The 20460-nt window shown below is 40.4% G+C and overlaps 1 protein-coding gene across 2 annotated transcripts in view; it reads left to right on the forward strand.

Moving 5' to 3' along the window:
- Positions 1-20460, forward strand: part of tox (thymocyte selection-associated high mobility group box) — a 71847-nt gene that overhangs the window by 22222 nt on the left and 29165 nt on the right. Inside the window, exons 2-3 of one of the 2 annotated variants that reach the window (XM_085388063.1) lie at positions 8060-8125; positions 11731-14209. In XM_085388063.1, coding sequence (XP_085244189.1) covers positions 8064-8125; positions 11731-13558 — 1890 coding nt within the window. In that variant the 5' untranslated portion in view covers positions 8060-8063 and the 3' untranslated portion in view covers positions 13559-14209. Of the gene's footprint in view, positions 1-8059; positions 8126-11730; positions 14210-20460 lie in introns of those variants that run through there. The other variant, XM_085388064.1, reaches the window with a different exon arrangement.

The following is a 20460-nucleotide window of genomic DNA, read 5'->3' on the forward strand; positions in this document are numbered from 1 at the left end:
AAATGATGTAAACAAAGAGCGTTTCACCCTCATTTGACGACTAAGAGGCGGAGCCATTATTGAATGAAAGAAAATATGTTTCTAGCTTCCAAAACAGCAGCGCTGTTCCTGTGATCAGCATTAAAACCTTTACTGGGAAAAAGCTGGTGGGAGTCCTTCATCAAAGCACCTGATCAACAAACTCAGGCGTGAATAAAAGCAAACTTTGTAGCTGCTCCATCCACCACCGTTTGTTTTACACAGAAAAAATCGGCAGTAAGCCTCCAGAAGTTGTAATAAAATATGCAGATGAACTGTTATCTTAGTCTGATACATGTTTAAATTATACAGCCTAATGACGGCCGACAGCAGCCGTCCTATCTTACATGGAAGCCGTACCTGCAGCAAACGGGTGCGTCTAAAGGGGGGGATGGGGTGTACTAGACCTTATTAATTTCAAGGCTTTCGTAACTTTTTTAGATTGAAAGTGAAATCATATAAAATACTGTAATAATTCAACTGCATTAATATTTAAAAATATAAAAAATTCACAAGCCAATAAAAATGAGCCAACAACCTGAAGGTTGTTAAGTAGGCCACTGAATGATTATTAATATTAAATATTGCCTACACCATCATACGATCTGTTTTCAGCAGCACAAAAACATGCCACCTATTAATTTCAGAAAGCCTTCCAAGAAGACAGAGTAAGGGTAACATTTTTATGTCTTGCTTTAGATGATTATCTTTTTTTAAATTTGACTTTGATCTTTTAATGTACTTGAAATTATTTATATATTTTTGCATGTAAGAAAATGTTTTCTTTAAAAATTTAATTTCAACATATAATCAAAAGGTTGGATTTTTTTTTTTGACAGATGTTATATGCAGTTAAACTTGTAAACATTGGTTTTCATTTTAGAAATTGCAATGAGCAGTTCATTCTGAAAAAACAGTGTTTTTTTCTCTTTTGAATATTTATTATTGCTCATTAATAAGACAAAAGTATTTTTTACACAATTACTCGATTAATCAATGGAATAATCAGTAGATTACTCAATTACTTAAATAGTCCACAGCCGCAGCCTTATTGTGGTTAATGAATTGAAATGTGCAATCAGTAATAGTCTCTACAAACGTAATGATACTAGTGAAATCAAGAAATATTTGTCCTTGGTAATGTCGACGGCAAACCACCACCTAATGGTACCTTGGTCAAATAAATGTTAGTGTTTAGGTTGAGGCTGCATCTTTTCAACACGGTTGCTGAGCGAATAAGCACAAATTCAAGTCATTGAAAGCAACTGAGATCTCTGTCGGTCCTTCTGACTTAATGAAAAGCCTAATAGATTCCACTCTGCCTCCCAGACTGAGCGCCCGTTGAAAAGAAATCATCACCATTTCGCTTTTTTTCACCTCTCTGCCCTCATTCTTTCTCATCTCCTCTCTTCTCATGGTACTTACTGTAGGTTGAGAGCTGTATTTGTCCTTTAGATAGCAAGAACACATTAGCCACTTGGCTTAGCATGTATAAATGAGTATTTGTACCCTGGTTTGTAAATGTGGGTCTTGAAATTTTTCATGTTTTTTATGTAAAGTTCAGGAATTGATGAATTGTTATTTATGATTTGCAGAGGGTAAGTGTGCATGGCATTAACACCACAATTTACAGTCTTAAGGCACCAGCATCAGGCTGAGGTTAGATCATACGTCAAAGCAGGTGGTTAAGATAAGAGCTGAGGCAGGTGCTCACATTGGTTGTGCTCGTGTGAGGGATATTACGCTGCCGCAAGACTAGAGGAACCTTCTTAAATGAATGCAAGCGGCACCTGAAGTGGAAATTATAAACGTGGATGAATTTGTCAGCTGATCAGTGGAAAGTAGCGCAGACTGTATTGTCAAGCTGTTGCTATACATCCTCCCAATAATAAATTATACTGATGCGAAAAAGTATTTTTGTTTTTTAAGTATTTGTATCCTTACACACTTGGCAACATACATCAGTTATGGTTAACTAACAATTGTTTTTGTTATCAGAGCAAATATATTTACTAATACTTGGCTAATAATAGCGGTTTGAAATAGCAGCCATACTCCTCCTTAAACTATTTTGTATGCAGATATATTTTAACCTATATTAGTTTGTTTTCCACTGTGTTTAATGAGATAAAGAAAGAATCAAATGTAGTAACAAATGGTAAACTTGTCAGTCATCAGTCTTGATCCATGATGGTTTTTTGCATGTTGCTATTTGTGTATATTTCTGAAGGGCTTCCCTGTAGTTTTTGTGTGTGTGCCTGTGAGATGTCATATATTCAGGTCAAAGGTAAATGGAAGAAGCTAGGTTAGCAGTGAAGTCAGCAGGTCTGCTTGTTTCTTTTTGTCCTCTGATTTTTCTGGGAAACCCACAGAGAGAGAGAATGGCGAGGAGAGAGATGCAAATCTCACCTTTCCTGTAATTGTTATGTTTTTTTGAGGACGTGTTCCTTGTAAGGCATTAAAAATTAACTGTTAATTCTACCAGGCAACAAGCAACACTGTTCTTTGACTTTCTGTTGACTCTGTAAACCTACACCTCATTTGCATAATACCCAGCAGCTGGCAAATGGATAGAGCAGCTACACCTGTCTGTCCACCTGTCACCTGTGTGTGTATGTGTGTGCGTGTGTGTTAGTCTACAAGAAACAGTGCTTTGCTTTTACCCACCTGTTCAAATGTTGTTCTTCTGTTTGTGTTTGTCAACCAAGACAATGATTATCTACCAAGGATACCATGATTGATTTGAATATGGTTTCTGGATTCAAATACTGTTTTGTTTAGTCCCATGAGTTGTGTAGGCTTTTATTAGTAATAGTCACTGCTGTTTTACACTAAAGCAGTAGCAGTCAGTACCTTTATACCATAATAAAAGTACAGCACACCTAGCCTAGTCTGGCTTTACAAAAATGTGTGAACAAATGTGTTGTTCTAAAGAGCTCAAAGAATTGAAGTGTAGTATTTTAAATAGGAGGCCACTGTTGTCAGTTTGTGAAAGTTCTTCCCTCTTAGTAGGGCTGGGCCATATCATACCGTCCACGGTAATACCAGTATAATGTTGGGCAACAATAAAAAAATGAAATATCGTGATAGAATATGGGTAAAACGCACATGCGCAGTGCCTTTGTTTTCATAAAGTTGTGGAGTTGTAAAGTATTTTGTCTAGTGTCAACTAAATAATGTAGCTTCATGGGCAGTGTAGTCTGTGCTGCGGGGAGAATGGACTGCCATACCCGTTATGTGTCTGTGAGCGCGAGGTGGGAGAAAAAGGAGAGTGGAAAAGTACGAATTGTCACCGACCAGAAACGGGAAGTGGAAGCATGTAAATATAACAATAACCACTGCAGCCAAAAAGAGTGCCTGACGAGCCCAGTTGTAAGTCAGCTATTAAGACTCGACTGTTCGTGTTTTCCTCCGAAACAATAAGCTCCGTTGCAGCAGCCTTTCAACGCCTCTCTCTGTCTCGTGCTAGCAAAGTTGACCCAGACAACAAAGTAAAGCTAGTTTTCGGCTACGAGCCCGACACAGAACCCAACGTATTAGCCAGAGGTCCCTTTACTACAGTTTGGAGCCGCGGACCTGTTTTATATACGCCTGGAATAGTTTTCAGGGATTGCTGCAAAAAGTGCAGCCTTACCTAATGTCCACCCTACTGTTACTCATTTTATATTAAAATTAAAAAATCTAGTTTGTATTGGTATCGCAAGTAGCCTTCAGTAATAGTAATAAATCACACAGCAATAGTACATTCATGTAGTTGTAAAAAGCTTGACAATATATTAAGTAGAGCTGGGCGATATGAGATTTTTTCAAATCACGATATGTTTTTTTCATTTCAGGCGATAACGATATCTATCACGATATAAGCCAAATAACTATATTTGTAAGATTTAAATGTGCTGTTGCTCACAAGTAAAATGTGAAATAATCAGCAGCTTGTTTTTATTTAAATATTTATTTCCCATAATAAGTTCAACAGGGTAGATGTACTTAAGGAACATGAGACTTTTTCAGATAAATAAAGGCAAATATTGCAAACTACACAAAAGGCAGCCGCTAAAGCGTTTAAGTTTCAAAATAGAACAAACGAAACAGACTAAATTGTCAATTCCACTTAGAAACAAAATATTAATTCTAAAAATAAATCTTAGTTTGTTTTACAGAAGAACAGACAAAACTGACTAACTTTTGTCAATATCAAATAAACTGAGAACTAAAAGGAAATTCTCAATCTCTCCTTGTTGTATAGTTTAGCTTTTCAAACAGTTTTAACAGTTACTTTAGTCTGGCAAAAGCCGAATGACGAATTAGCGCTTCCAGTCAGAGACTGAGGCTACGTCCACACGTACACGGGTATTTTTGAAAACGGAGATTTTCCGTTTTCGTTTTAAAAAATAATCCCGTCCACACAATAAAGGCAGAAATGAAGGAAAACGCTGCTATGAACATGCCAAAGCAGCAGGTGGCGCTAGATTCCTAACCGTGCAGAAATGTTGGCCAATCAGAAGTCTAGAAGCCTCGGTGGGAAAAAGTAAACAAAGCTGGGGCATAGAAGCAGAACCGAGTCGTATGTGTGGAGGGACAGTAACTGTGTGTATATGTAAGCATTTAAACACTGCAGAGAGTAGAATTAACAGTAACAGTATTGTAGAAATTCATTTCACCGAAACAATAACGTGGCGCACAGTGTGACGCATGCACCAGTTTATTGTATTTCCAGACTTGCTTTCGGCACAATTTACAGTGCACGCTACTCTGTTTTTTGTCAGACTTGAAATAGCCGAAATACCTTCACACTACGGAACTTCTATGGCTCTTCCGTTCGACAATCTCTCCGGCGTTGGAACCATCATCTGTTTTCTCTTCGGTCACGCTCGGTTGATTTTTCTAGTCGGAACACTCATTTCCTCCATTACGCGCTGGCTCCATTACCCGCTGGCTGCTTCCCAAACAAACCCACGTGCGGCTTGGCACTTGTGCTGTATGTAACAAGTCACGCGACGTGACGCTGCAGCTGTGATTGGTTCGGCTCTGCGCTACTTAATTTAGAGGACAAGAGCGGCGAGGTCTATCGCGATAGCTTAATTTCTCTATCGAGTAAAAGTTATATCGCGATACATATCGTTATCGTTCTATCGCCCAGCTCTAATATTAAGTAATCTAAAGTATTCAGAATACGTTACTCTCATTGAGTAACGTATTCTGAATACGTTACAAAATACATTTTGGGGCACAATTAATGTAGCACCATCCACGTGCTATATTGCTAGTTGTTAAGTGTAGTTGCACGTTTAGAGCAGCTGAGCTATTTGTATGTAGCTCTGCACACAGGAAGAGAGAGGCACCATGGAGTTTATTACCCGCTTCCAACATGAAGACAAACTAATCTGTATATATAGCAGCAGGAGAACAGAAATCATATTTAACCTTATTTACATGGAACAGTGAATGACTGTTAACTTGCCGACTTAAGTGTTTAGATATCAAATGAACAGATGAAGCAGATAAACAAAATACAAGAGAAAATTTCATATAAATCATTATTTTACATGTTGATAAAAAAAGGTTAACTGGAACAGTAGGCTAATAGAGACCATAGCAGTTAATGAATTTAGTTTTTTATCACATGAATAGACCTGCTGGGGGAGTCAACCTAGTCTATAAATACACTGCCAGAAACATGTATTTAATGAGCAATTATAGAATAGAATAGAATAGAATTCAACTTTATTGTCATTGCACATGCACAGGTACAGGGCAACGAAATGCAGTTTGCATCCATCCAGAAGTGCTTTAGTGATATAGATATATTACAATATATATTAGCAATAATATAGATATGTGAGTATATTACAGAAATGGGTCTATTATGGTATGTTATAATGTACACGGTATGAAGTATGTTGTGAATATTCTATAACTATAAGTATGTACAGGCTGTAGTGAGTACAAGCTATGTACAGGATATGAACAGGATATAAATATGAAAAACTATACAGAATATGAAATAAATAACTTTACAGAATCTGGGATATACAGCTATACAGAAATGGGAACTATGCAAGTTGTAAACAGTTGCAGGATTAAAGATTATCGAATGTACAGAATGATTATTTACACAGAGCTATACAGTAGTGCAGTTAAGATAAGTGAGGGTGTAGATAGTTTCTACAGAGGCTGTATAAAGTGCTAGTGGTTGTGAGTGGTGGTTCAGTCCATGTTATTATTGTGTTTGAGGGTACAGTTGTCCATTGTGGGTGTGTGTATGTTCAGTCCATGAGTTTAACGTGGGTCAGATGTCAGGAGGCAGAGTTCAGGAGTCTGACAGCTGTGGGGAAGAAGCTGTTCCGGTACCTGGTGGTCTTAGTCCGGAGGCTCCTGTGGCGCCTCCCAGAGGGCAGGAGGGTGAAGAGTCCATGTGATGGGTGACTGGGGTCTTTGATGATTTTCCCAGCCCTTTTCAGACACCGCTTCCTGTAGATGTCTTTTATGGCAGGAAGTGGTGCTCCGGCGATGCGCTGGGCAGTTTTCACGACCCTCTGCAACGCCTTCCGGTCCGAGGCAGAGCAGTTCCCGTACCAGACTGTTGTACAGTTGGTCAGGATGCTCTCGATGGTGCAGCGATAGAAGTTCACCAGGATGTCTGAGGACAGGTGGTTCTTCCTCAGAGTCCTCAAGAAGAAGAGGCGCTGGTGAGCCTTCTTGACCAGCTTGGAGCAGTTGGTCGTCCAGGTGAGATCCTCGGAGATGTGGACTCCCAGGAACTTGAAGCTGCTCACACGCTCCACAGCTGTCCCCTTAATGTGGATGGGTGGATGTGGGTCAGCATTCCTCCTGTAGTCCACGATGAGCTCCTTGGTCTTCTCGGTGTTAAGCAGCAGGTTGTTTCTGTCGCACCACTCAGCCAGACGATCCACCTCCTCCCTGTAGGCGGCCTCATCGTTGTCACTGATGAGGCCAATCACCGTGGTGTCATCTGCAAACTTAATGATGGTGTTGGAACCATCAGCAGGTCTGCAGTCGTGGGTGAAGAGGGAGTAGAGGAAAGGGCTCATCACACAGCCTTGTGGTACACCGGTGTTCATTGTGATGGTAGATGAGCAGCGGTTATCCAGCCGGACATGTTGGGGGCGGTTGGTCAGGAAGTCCAGTAACCATTTGCAGATGAGGGAACTGATACCCAGGTCTGTCAGTTTCCTGATGAGTTGTGAGGGGTGGATTGTATTGAATGCTGAACTGAAGTCTATAATTATCTTCTTCACTATGAATGTCTTTGAACATTAAATGCAGTTAAAATGAAAAACAAATAGAATACTGAAATGTAAAAACCATCTTGTAGACTGTTTTTCTTCTAGTGGCTTGCCTGTGACATGCAGTGACATTAAAACCCTTTGTTCTTTACTGCTGTCTGTGATGTAGGACAAATAAAAGCTATTGTGAAAGAAAGGGCTTCACAGGAGGAAGTGTTGTGCAGATAAGAGAGAGAAATAAGGAAGTAAAAGGCCCTGCATACAAATAGGATGCTCTGTGTAAATATAATGTTTTATTCTCATAGTATATGAGTTGCCCTGATATAAAGTATAGAGTAATATTTCCTGTTGTGAAAGTTATGTAACGTGCTTTAACAAATGTCAGTCACACAGTGACTTAAAATGGCAGGATCAAAATTCTAGATTCAGCATATCAAATCTGCAAACAACAAATACTAATATCTGTCATTCTGAAAATGTCAAATTCTGAAATAATAGGGTTGTTTTATGGTGACTGGCAAAGACAGTCACTGTTAAATCACCTCATCTCTGCTTGTGTATGATGGACATGGACAGTAATAAAACAGAAGTGTGTTTACGGCCCTCTTACTCAGGCAGGTTGCAGGATTTTCAATGTCTGAAGAAGATGGCAAACAGATAGTTGACTGGCAGCCAGCCAGCAATCTGCTACCTCCATCTTTACTTATTGTGTCCTTGCCGGCTTTCCGTTATGTGTTTGCTGTGTTTGATTATGGTTTGTTGACATTGTTGCTCTTGCTTTTTGTTCTCTCCAGCTGGATGGGGACACCATGTTCCTGGGTATGCCAGAACCAGGCCTTGACTTCGCCTCAACCAATCAGGTGTGTGTTTATGAGACTGTGTGTGTGCGTTCATTTGTGTGTAGAGACAGAGTGTGCCCTGTGAAGTTGTTTGTTTGACTTTCTGCTTTCAAATCACACTGAGCTGTTCTCTAAATTCCTTTTAAAAGTATGTCAGCAGTAATGTTGGATGTTCCATATTTTATTGAATATGGTTACTAATGAGAAACCGTAATCAGAACGCATAGAGTGCATTTTGAGAAAGTTGCAGCTTCTCTGACGTGCAGCCAAATTATCTTGGGGATATCTTGCACCATGGATCAGTGTAACATGGTGACTTCATGGGATGAGTGTTCCCTTTTTTCTAAAATCATGCAGTGTGGTTGTCATTTATCTGGAGTAAACAAAGGCAGCAGGTGTGTGTGTACCGGTTTAGACATCGTTGTGGGGATCAAAAATTGGAAGTTTACTATACTTGTGGGGACCAACAGCCTTTATGGAGACCAAAATCCCGGTACACACAAGTTGGAAGGCATTTTTGAGACTCTAAATATGGTTTTAGTGTCAGGGTTACCATAAGGTTATGGATAAGTTTAGGGTAAGGGTTAGGGTTAGGCATTCATTTTTGATGGTTAGGGTAAGGGGCTAGGAAAAGCATTATGTCAATGAGATGTCCCCACAAGGATACGACTACACACACGTGTGTGTGTGTGTGTGTGTGTGTGTGTGTGTGTGTGTGTGTGTGTGTGTGTGTGTGTGTGTGTGTGTGTGTGTGTGTGTGTGTGTATTGGGGGAGTTCGATACAGCATAGTATTACAATGTATGTAGCAATGCAGGGATATCAAATATTGATATTTTATTAAATAAATAAAAATGATCTGGGAATATAACAAATGCGCTAATCTTACATACCAAAATCCTGAGATAACGTTAGACAAGCAAACTTACATTAATTTGACTCCACTGAAAACTCAAATTCATATATGTGATTTTAGACAGTTTATCACAGTTAATTGCTGTATTATCAGAAATGGACTGCATGTACTTGCCAACTTGACCCCATTCAGTTTCTCACTGACATCAAACTAACTGTCTTATGACGACATTTATGGCAGATTTTATTGACGGTGTCTGAGAATACTATTTTGGAGTTTTAAAAAAATGAAGTGAGATAACTTTATGTTGTTATGTAAGTCAGATTTGTCTAAGTTTAACTTTCAGGACATAATTTGCAGTTGAAAAATGGTGATAGATTGCAATACATGTTATTGCAATACTTACCATATCACAAATTTTAAAAATCCCAATAATACTGCATTGTGAGTCAGGGTTGCAGCTATCGATTATTTAAGTAATCGAGTAATCTATCAATTGTCTTATTAATGAGCAATAATAAATATTCAAAAGAGAAGAAACACTGGTGTTTCAGAATGAACTGCTCATTGGTTTCCATTTTAGAGATTACAGTGTTTTATAATTGTATACAACGTGTAAAAACAAACAAACAAACAAAAACAACACTTTCATTGTATTTATCATTTTACATTTATTAATGTATCAAAATAATTTTTTTACTTCAAAAATATGTAAATAATCTCAAGTACATTAAAAGATCAGATTTAAATAAAATAAGATAAATGCAATCTAAACTGCAGCATGCAGAAATGTAGCTTTACTATGTGATCTTGGAAGGTTTTCTGACATTAATAGGAGGAGTGCGTGCATGTGTGCTCGTGTGTGTGTGTCACTGTTTGAATATACATAAGTTGGGTAGATTAGTTTACTAAGAGGGGGAAGTAGAGATTTAGGGATTAGTTTGAAAAACCAATGAGACAAAGCAAGTCGTATCACCTGTATTCAAAGTTGTTATAAGGGAACTCGTGATGCAGACTACTTTGTAAACAGCTGCACTTTACACAGCAGGGCATCACGGGAGAAGAGAAAAAGGCCTCATATATATATATATATATATATATATATATATATATATATATATATATATATATATATATATATATATATATGCAGTTTTCTCACTACGCTCTCTTTGTAAATACCAACGGTATGTTTCTTTACGCCAAAACCCAAATTGCACTGGCACAGCACCCCTATAGAAAATTATTTTAATCAACTAATTGTCACTGTCAATCAGAAGTATTTGCTGGTAATCTTAAATGTGGGAATAATTGTTTTTCTTTGTCTTCTGTGATACAAACTTCAAATCCTTGAGTTTTAGATTTGTGGGGGGAAAAAGCGCTATGAAGGGTCTGCTTTCATTTAAATTTCAACTTACCTGAAAATATGGTCATGAAAAATGGGAAAATTTCCACTAGAGAACAATTGTTCATTATATAAAGTGAGATCAACATAGTAAACATCAGCTGTTACAAGATAACTTAGCAACAGCCCTAGAACAGTACACTGCACAGACTACACAGCAAGTGGGTGTTGCTGCTTTTGAAAGTACACTTCAAGCTCCTAAGGGAAGCCTAAGATGTGTGTTTGTTAGTGCAGAATTACCTCACCACCAAGCAAAGCCTATATTAATAAGATGCACTACTATAGATACATTATTCATAGAGTACAATATAGAGAATATTGTGCAGTAAAGAAATACATGATTTGATGTTTTATTCATAGTGTTTTGCCATAAGAAGATGGGGAGTTGTGTGTGTGGAATAAGAATTTATGGCTTTATTATTGAATCACCACTGCCTTTATAAAGGCAGGTTGTTGTGATGAATGGAACCAATTTCAGTCAAGTCTGACCCTCATCCTTGTCATTTTTGGAAATGTTAATGGAGTGGCAGTAATGTTAGTGTATTAATGCAGAAACAGGGAGAAAGACAGGTGAATCAGTGCTTTGGAAGGCATAAAAATAATACGTGTAGGTTTGCAGTCTAAAGGTATTGTGATTTTTTTTTTTCTACAGAAAATTCTACATGAAAGAATTGGTAATGTAAAGAATTGGTAACGGTAAAAAAAAGTAAAGGTGACTAATTGTTGAATTCATTTCACTGATTAGCCTATGAAATAAATTCATAGACTAATCAACTAGTATGGGTAAGACAAGACATCGATGCAGAAATATAATGCGTTGGCTTCCTGTTCCGCTTTACAAAATCACTGTAATGTGATGCCATCTAATTATGGACACTGCAGTGATGAGGAAAGCGAGGATGGTGTTTACCATCACATGCTTATATTTATTGTAGAAAACTTTAAATAATGTGAAAATTGACACTCTTCAAACATTAATTGGTCTGGAATCTCATGCCCATGGGAATTTTTTTTTGTACATCATTCATGCGTATACAAAACGTTTTTGTGTAAGAGAGTAGCTGTATAATGATTAGTAACTGCAACTTGATTTCTGAATTTAGAAATCTTCACATTACTGCTTTACAGACAAATGCACCCAGCACTGATTTAAGAGTTACATTCTGATTCCTACAGTAGTTAGTCTAACAGGAACAAAACACTCAGAAAACACGCACTGGTCAAACATTATCTGTTCTATCTTAATGTAGCTGCGAGCCATTTGAAGCTGTCTCAGTAACCAAATGGTATTTTAAATGCCTCTGACATGTGTGGAACTTTGTGCTCTCTATGACCTTTCACATGTACATTGTCTTCTTTTGATGCAGGTTAAAGTTCACATACATGCTGTTAATACTTCCACGCAGTGCAGCAGAATTTTATGAGAAGTCATCTGACCCTCTTTTCCATGTTGCTGGTTTACAACATCATGGAACAGATGATTATATATATATCGCTTTCAAATCCGGGGACCAGGAGGCATACAGTGCTGCCAGGGCCAACCTGAGAAGAGGCATCAAGACTGCCAAGCAGCAGCACAGGAGGCGTATCGAGGCCAGGTTTGAGAACAACACAAACCCAAGGCAGGTCTGGGAGGGCATCAGGGCTATCACGGACTACAAAAGAAGAACACCATCACCCTCAGCCGACAGTTCTACTCTGGCTGAGGATCTAAATCTCTTTTATGCCCGTTTTGACAGGGAGAACACCGACCCTGTCCTGTCCCCTCTCCCCTCAACCGACCCTGCTCCGGTCCTGAGCACTCATGAGCTGAGGCGTGTGTTCCGGAGCATTAACACCAGGAAGGCGGCCGGGCCGGATGGAGTGCTGGGCCGGGTGCTAAAAGACTGTGCTGCGGACCTGGCGGACGTCTTCACCTCTATATATAACACCTCGTTGTCCTGTTCACTGGTACCATCCTGTTTCAAAGCAGCAACCATCGTTCCCATCCCAAAACAGTCAAATGTCACATGTCTGAACGATTTCAGACCTGTGGCACTCACCCCCATTCCCGCCAAATGCCTGGAGAGACTGGTCATTAAACACATCAGAGCTGCTTTTCCACCATCCCTGGACTCGCACCAGTTTGCATACAGGGAGAACCGGTCAACCGAGGATGCGATCGCCACAGTGCTGCACACATTACTGAAGCACTTGGAACACAGGAACACCTATGCACGGCTCCTCTTTGTAGACTACAGCTCGGCTTTTAATACCATCCGGCCATACAAACTACGTCCCAAACTCCACCAACTGGGACTTAACTCCTCTCTGTGCAACTGGATTGTGGACTTCCTCACTAACCGTAGACAGAGTGTCAGAGTGGGTAAGAACACCTCTTCCACCCTTGTGGTCAACACCGGTGCCCCTCAGGGGTGTGTTCTGAGCCCTCTGCTATACACTCTCTTCACCCATGACTGTATTTCCTCCTGCGCGTCCAATCTCATTGTTAAGTTTGCAGATGACACTACAGTGCTCGGACTTATTTCCAACAATGATGAGACAAACTATAGGACAGAGGTGCAACAACTAGAGTCATGGTGCCACGACAATAACTTGGTCTTAAACACCAAAAAGACCAAGGAGATCATTGTAGATTTCCGGAAGAGGGGTCATAACAACCATCTGCCTCTCTTCATTGGCAGTGAGGCGGTGGAGAGGGTGAGCAGTTTTAAATTCTTGGGGGTAACTGTGACCGAGGACCTGTCCTGGGGCAACCATATCACCTCAGTTGTACGGAAGGCCCAACAGCGCCTCTACTACCTGAGGAGACTGCGGAGCGCACACATTCCCAGATCTCTGATGTTGAACTTCTACAACTGTGCCATCAGCAGCGTTCTGACGTATGGATTTCTAGTGTGGTTCCCCAGCTGCACCAAGGCCGATCAGCAAGCACTCCAGCGGGTGGTGAAGGAAGCTGGCAGAATTATTGGAACAAGTCTGCCAGAGATCAGTAATATCTTCCCCACTCGCTGTCTGAGGAGGGTGCACAGTATCCTGCAGGACCAACATCACCGTGCGCGCCACCTTTTCCATCTGCTGCCCTCAGGGAGAAGGTACAGGTCTATACAGGCCAGAACATCCAGACTGGCCAACAGCCTGTATCCACAGGCTGTGAGGCTCCTGAACTCTCTGCCCCCCTCTCACGGACAATAACCATATCCAACTTCTTAATAGCAATGAACTGGTCTGCATTGGTGCATCATATCTTTATTCTCTTCCCCCTCCTGCCCCCCCCCCCCTTTCTTAAATAGATAACTATCATATCTGATATCATATCTCACAGTACAATAATATTGAATGGGTTGCATTGTTGTATTTTGTCATGTTTCTCAGGTCTTTGTCTGAATTTCTACGAACATTATTGCTAAGGATTGTCTTATTGCATTGGAGTCACACTGGGTTAAATATGTACACTTGGGTTTTAAGGGGTATTTATTATTTTCTTCTTTTTTGGGGGGTTGTATGGAAGCCCCAAACGCAATTTCATTGTTCTTGACAATGACAATAAATAAATAAATACTAAATACTAAATACTAATATCATCTGATAATGGTGCTAGGTGTTAAAACCCCCCCAAAACAAAACAAAAGAAAACTCACTTTAAACCTCGTTTCAACTTTGTTTTATTAATTTCAACAATGACATACAAAGTTAGCAACAGCTAAGTCCATCTTGATTTCAGAACAGTGGTATGTCCATTATACCCTCCAACCCCCCAACCCAAATTCTCCCCCTACCAGGTCTACAATAGACAAAGCACTGCAGAAAACCAGTTTCTGCCCACACACACACACACACACACACACACACACACACACACACACACACACAAACCCCCCCCCCCAAAAAAACAAAAAAAACAAAAAAAAAACCAACACCTCAGGACCCATACACATAACAAGCATAACCCCCAAAAAACAACAACAACCACAACTCCCCCCCCCCTCCCCGTAACCAAACAGACAAACAAAAACAAACAAAACAAAAACAGAGAAAACAAATAACAGAGAAAGGACCAAGCAAAACAAAAGGAAAAACAAATAGATAAGGTATAAATAAGATTAAAAAAACAAAACAAAAAAAACATTATAATGTAGCTTCGCTCAGTTCACTGCAGACTCAGGAAGTAAAGTAATAGTGTCGACCAGCAAGAGAAATGATTTCCAGATTTTATTAAATTCCCTAATAGAACCTTTTAGAGAGAATCTAAGTTTTTCCAGCTTTAAGTTAAAGAGTACATCTCTCACCCAATGGTCATGAGTTGGGGGGTGGGGAAGCTTCCACTTCAACAGAATAAGCCTCCGGGCCAGTAAAGTGGTAAAGGCTAGGGCCTGTTTGAGGGGACCAGATAAGTTCAAGTCAGGAGGAATGCCAAAAATTGCAGAGAGTGGGTTAGGAAGGACAGTCTGGCCATATGCTTGGCTAAGTGTGTCGAATATATTCCTCCAAAATGCACTCAGTTTCGAACATGACCAAAACATGTGGACATGGTTGGCAGGCGATAGTCCACATCTGCTACAGGCATCACTGATGGTTGGATAGATTTTAGATAATTTTGCGTTTGTATAGTGTACTTTATAGACCACCTTACACTGAATCAAAGCATGACGAGCACAAATTGAAGACGAGTGAATCAATTTCAAAGCACGATCCCACTGCTGTTCTGGCAGGGTTGTCTGAAGCTCTTCCTCCCATCTCAACTTAATATGAGAAATGGATTTGGGGACCAAAACATCTAGTATTTTATACAAGGCTGATATCAGTCTGTTTTGATGAGGGTTCGTCTGCAGGATGATATCCAGATTTGTTTCTGGAGGCCGATTGGGAAAGTGAGGGAACTGCGTTTTTACAAAATTTCTAGCCTGAAGATAGCGAAAAAAGTTGGAGTTAGGCAGGTCGTATTTGGACGATAGGTCAGCAAAAGATAGAAAGGTGTCCTGACTATACAAGTCCTTAACAGTCCTAAGTCCGTTATCTTTCCAACTACTAAAGGCCGCATCAGTGTTTGAAGGTGCAAAATTAAAAATTTTTGATAAAGGTGTTAGCAAAGACGGTCCAAGTAGCCCGAAGTATTTTCTGAACTGTCGCCAAATAGTTACTGTTTCCTTAGCTATTAGATTATCCCCAACAAGGGTTGGAGAAAAAGGGAGTGATGAGCTGAGTATTGATGATAATGAGTAACAGCTAGATGCAGTTTCCATTTGTACCCAGGCTGTTACAGGGGGGTCGTTATGAACCCATTGTAAAAGTTTTTGTATGTTAGCTGCCCAATAGTAGTGTCTAAAATTGGGCAAACCAAGACCACCATCACTTTTAGAGGACTGAAGAATAGACTTGCAAATTCTAGCTTGTTTCCCTCCCCATATGAAATGTAACAGAATCTTTTCTAACTTGTCAAAAAATGCCTTGGTAAGAAAAATCGGGACATGTTGAAAAAGATACAAGAATTTTGGGAGGACACTCATCTTTATCAGGTTAACTCTCCCTGCCACTGACAATGGTAGAGAAGTCCAACGGTCACAATCTTTCCCAACATTTTCTAGTAGGGATAGAAAATTCTCCCTCATCATTTTATGTATAGAAGAGGAAATAAAAACCCCCAAATATCTAAATCCGGTTTCTGTCCACTTAAAAGGCACTATTGAGTGGGGAAGAGCTCTGGCCAGGGAATTAAGGGGTTGCAACTCACTTTTTTGATAATTGACCTTATATCCTGACAGTGTACCATATTGGTCCAGTATGTCAAAAAGCACCGGGAATGAGTTTAGAGGGTCAGAAATGTACAGGAGCAAGTCATCTGCATAAAGGGAGAGTTTGTGAGTCACACCGAACCTTGTAATGCCTTTAAATCTATCCTCTGAACGCAGCCATATTGCAAGAGGCTCGATAGCAATGGCGAATAGGAGGGGTGAGAGAGGGCACCCTTGCCTAGTGCCCCTCTCAAGTGGAAAAGGCAAAGACAAGTTGTTGTTAGTACGAATACAGGTGGATGGCGAGGAATATAGTAGCTTAACCCAGAGAATAAAGTCAGCCCCCAAGCCAAACCTATCCATCACCTCATAGAGGAAGCTCCACTCGACGCGGTCGAAAGCTTTCTCCGCGTCAAGAGATACCACAACCTCTGGAATTGAGTTGCACGATGTATGGATAATATTCAAGAGGCGTCTTGAATTGTCATATGAGTGCCTGCCGGCCATAAACCCCGTCTGGTCAAAGGCGATAATTTGTGACAGAACACGTTGTAGCCTAAGTGCGAGGATTTTAGATAGTATTTTAAAATCAATATTTAAAAGAGAAATTGGTCTGTAACTACTGCACAACAAGGGATCCTTATCCTTTTTCAAGATTAAACAAATAGTAGCTTCGGACAAAGTCTTGGGTAATTGACATTTTGAAAAGGCTTCATTATACATATCTTTCAACAACGGTGCCATAAGATCAGAATTGACTTTATAGTATTCTGCAGAGTAACCGTCAGGGCCCGGCGATTTACCTGTGTTTAAGAATTTAATGGCTTCTTGTACCTCTACTACAGTGATAGGTCCCCCTAATCCTTTCGTCAGATCTCTATCTATTCTTGGAAAATGTATATTTTGGAGAGTTTCTTCTGATAGAGGGGGAGAACTTGAAGTGTACAGATTGGAATAGAAACTTACAAATACTTCATTAATTCCCTCTGGGTCCGATATTATGTCACCAGCAGCAGACTTGACCTTTGGGATTAGCTTAGAGGTTGCTTCGGCACGGGCTTGATAAGCCAGAAGTTTCCCTGCCTTGTCGCCAGATTCAAAAAAGCGTTGCTTAGTCTTAATTAATTGAACCATAGCTGTTGCGGTGGTGGTTAAATTAAGACTGGCTTGAACTTTCACACGTTCTGTATAGAGGTTAGGATCTGGGTTTGATGCATATCTGCCATCTAGATCTTTGATCTTATTCAATAAACTGGACGTGTAAGTTAACTCTTTCTTCTTTAAATTTGACACAAATCCTATAAGCTGGCCTCTCATGTAGGCTTTCGACGTTTCCCATAATACACCTCTTGACACTTCAGTAGAATCGTTCAACTCAAGGAAAAGTGAGAACTGTGATCTCAAAAAATGTGTGTAGTCATCCCTTATCAACAGGCTAGAGTTAAATCTCCAATGTTTAATGGGTCGAGACGGGGTCGCTAATACCACATCAAAAGAAACTGGTGAATGATCTGAAATGGCGATAGCATGATACTGACAATGGCTAATTTTACAGAGAAACCTAATATCAACAAGAAAAAAGTCTATACGTGTATATGTACGGTGGGGATGAGAGAAAAAGGAAAATGCCTTAGTAGTGGGATTCGCATGTCGCCATGGATCCACAATCCCCAGCTGAGTTTTGAAAAATTCTAGGGTTTTAGCAGATTTATTCAGGGAACAGGCCTTAGTTGACGATCTATCCAACAGAGTGTCCTGAACCAAGTTAAAATCACCTCCAATAATAAGATGATAGTTTTCCAGATTTGGAAGTGAAGAGAAAAGTTTAGCTATAAAAGAGTCGTCATCCCAGTTCGGCCCGTACACGCTAGCCAGTATCACAAGTGAGCCCTGCAAGTTTCCTGACACAAATGTGAAACGGCCATCTGGATCAGCAATAACTTTATGTTGCTCAAACAGAATATTATTACGAATAAGTATAGCTGTCCCTCTGGCCTTGGCGTTAAATTTGGAATGATATATATTGCCGATCCAGTTTCTCTTGAGTCGCCTCACTTCTCTGTTGCAGAGATGTGTCTCTTGAAGAAAAAACACATCTCCTTTAAGCTGCTGTAAATGCGCCATAACTTTGTTAACTTTGGTTGCATTCCCCACCCCTCTCACATTCCAGGAGACAATTCTAAGACCATTGATTGTGCTCGACATACCTTACTATATTCAGACAGGTCTTTGGTTTGACAAGTTGACCGTGGCCAGGGGAAAGCTGGTGTCTGTATTTGAGGTAGTAGACTGAACAGAACAGGGGGAAAAAAGAGAAAAAAAAAAAAAAACAGAAAAAAAAAAGTAAATAAAATAAAATAAATAAGACACAACAACAACAACAACAACAGAAAAAACATAAAACAAGGCAATACATACATGCAGATCGAACAACATAAATTGGACCTGGATACCCCCGAAAACAAAACTTGCAAGTGTCCATTGCACAGCAGGGTGTAAACATTCCCATGTGAAGACTTCGCCATCACAACTCTTATCAAATGGCTTGCTTCCCTGTGGCGGCAAGGTCTCACTATGAAAATATGCCTTGTCAATATTCTGCTAGAAAAAATTGAGGAACTAGGATGTATCTTACTATACAAAAACGGACAGAAGAAAAGCACAAAAAAGGCAGGCTGGGGTATTGTTGTCCCCCATTTGTACATGGCAGGAATCAAACTGTAGGAGAGGCAATAATAATGAAAAAATGTGTGTTTATATAAAGTAAAACAGTATATACATATATGTATACGTAGCAGACTAGCATGCCAACAGTGATATTAGAACAAAATATAAACAGGGGTATTATAAAGGAAAATGAGAGAAAAACAGAAAAAACAATGAGGTTAGAATTACTCAAACCATGCTGTCCTCTAGGTACCAAACATCAAACTAAAATGTCATGAGCCCTTCTATGGAAGTGGCAGGATCCAACCATGACCCTCAGATCAGGTTTCCAGAATGTTAGAACTCAGGGGACGGTGTAAGGCGATATAGCTCCGAGCGTCGCCTGGTGACGCCAGTCGCTTCCGATTCCCTTCGTCAGTCATAACGAACAGTTTAGCCGGGTAGCGAAGCTGAGGCTTGAGTCCAAGATCGTACAACTCCTTCATAACTCCGCGGTAAGCGGACCGTTGTTCCAGCACCTCAGGGCAATAGTCCTCGACAATATGGATGGGGGTGTCCTTATATTTCAGTTTACCCCGCATTTCCCGAGCTTTGCGCACAACGAGCTCACGGGTCTGGTAGCTATGGAAACAGACAACAACCGCTCGGGGTTTCGCGTTGGGGCCTGGTCTTGCCACCAGTGCCCGGTGGGCTCGATCCAACTCCGGGGCCGTTTTCAAAACGTCCACTCCAAATATGTCCACAAGCACCTGAGAAAAGAACACAGTCGGCCTGGGCCATTCAATATTTTCAGGGACCCCCAAGAGGCGAATATTGTTGCGGCGGCTCCTGCTTTCAACGTCGATTAGCCTAGCTCTCAGCTTCTCGTTATCCTCCGCCACCACCGCTAACTTAGCCACCACGTTCTGGAGCTCCGCGCTCGTAGTTGTGGCCATAGTTTCCAAGGCTGTAATCCGTTGGTCATGGTTGTTGAGAGTCGTTTGGATGCTGTCCAGCTTGTTTTCAAGTCGCTGAACGGATGTCTTGAATTCTGCCGAAAGCGAGGCTTTGTGCTCGTCCAGCGTGGTCTTTAGCATAGCCATGATGGCTTCATTAGCCGCAGCGAGCTCATCTCTTTTTTGCTCCTGGTTCCTGGTGTTTCTACTGGTCATCTTGGCAGATTATGACACCAGACACACAATACCACCAATACAACTCCACACTTTGTTGCGGGTAGTGAGAAATTATCAAGTAGTTGTGATAAAAGTAGAAGCCCTGCGAAGAGCGACTATTTCGACATGCCGTCTACCGGAAGTCCGGACATCTATCCGCTTCTGTGCATTCTCGACATTCACCTCACTTTAAACCTCATGGTAGTGCTAGAGGAAAAGTCAGGGCATCAGCAAAGTCATGAAGATTCGTGGGCTGATACAGAATATCAAGCATAACAGCACAGAGGCAAATAAAAGGGTGGGAAAAACTAAACTGCTGAGTGAAGTAAATGTACCAGTATGATACAAGAAGTACAATTTATAGAAAAACTGACCTGCAAATCCAAGAGTATGGAGGATGTATTCGAGAAAAGATGGATTTATATCATGAAAATAACTTTCTTTACAGTATGTGATAATGTGAACATGTTTTTATCCAATAACAAATTAGTTTTTGGTCGGTGGTTGTTGTGTTAGCAGGAGAGTTTGAAATGTGAGTGCATAGAAA

The sequence above is a fragment of the Rhamphochromis longiceps genome, linkage group LG18 (assembly GCF_057381845.1).
Source record: "Rhamphochromis longiceps isolate RC_006_pf linkage group LG18, R_longiceps_female_GT1.1, whole genome shotgun sequence".
Lineage (NCBI taxonomy): Eukaryota > Metazoa > Chordata > Actinopteri > Cichliformes > Cichlidae > Rhamphochromis > Rhamphochromis longiceps.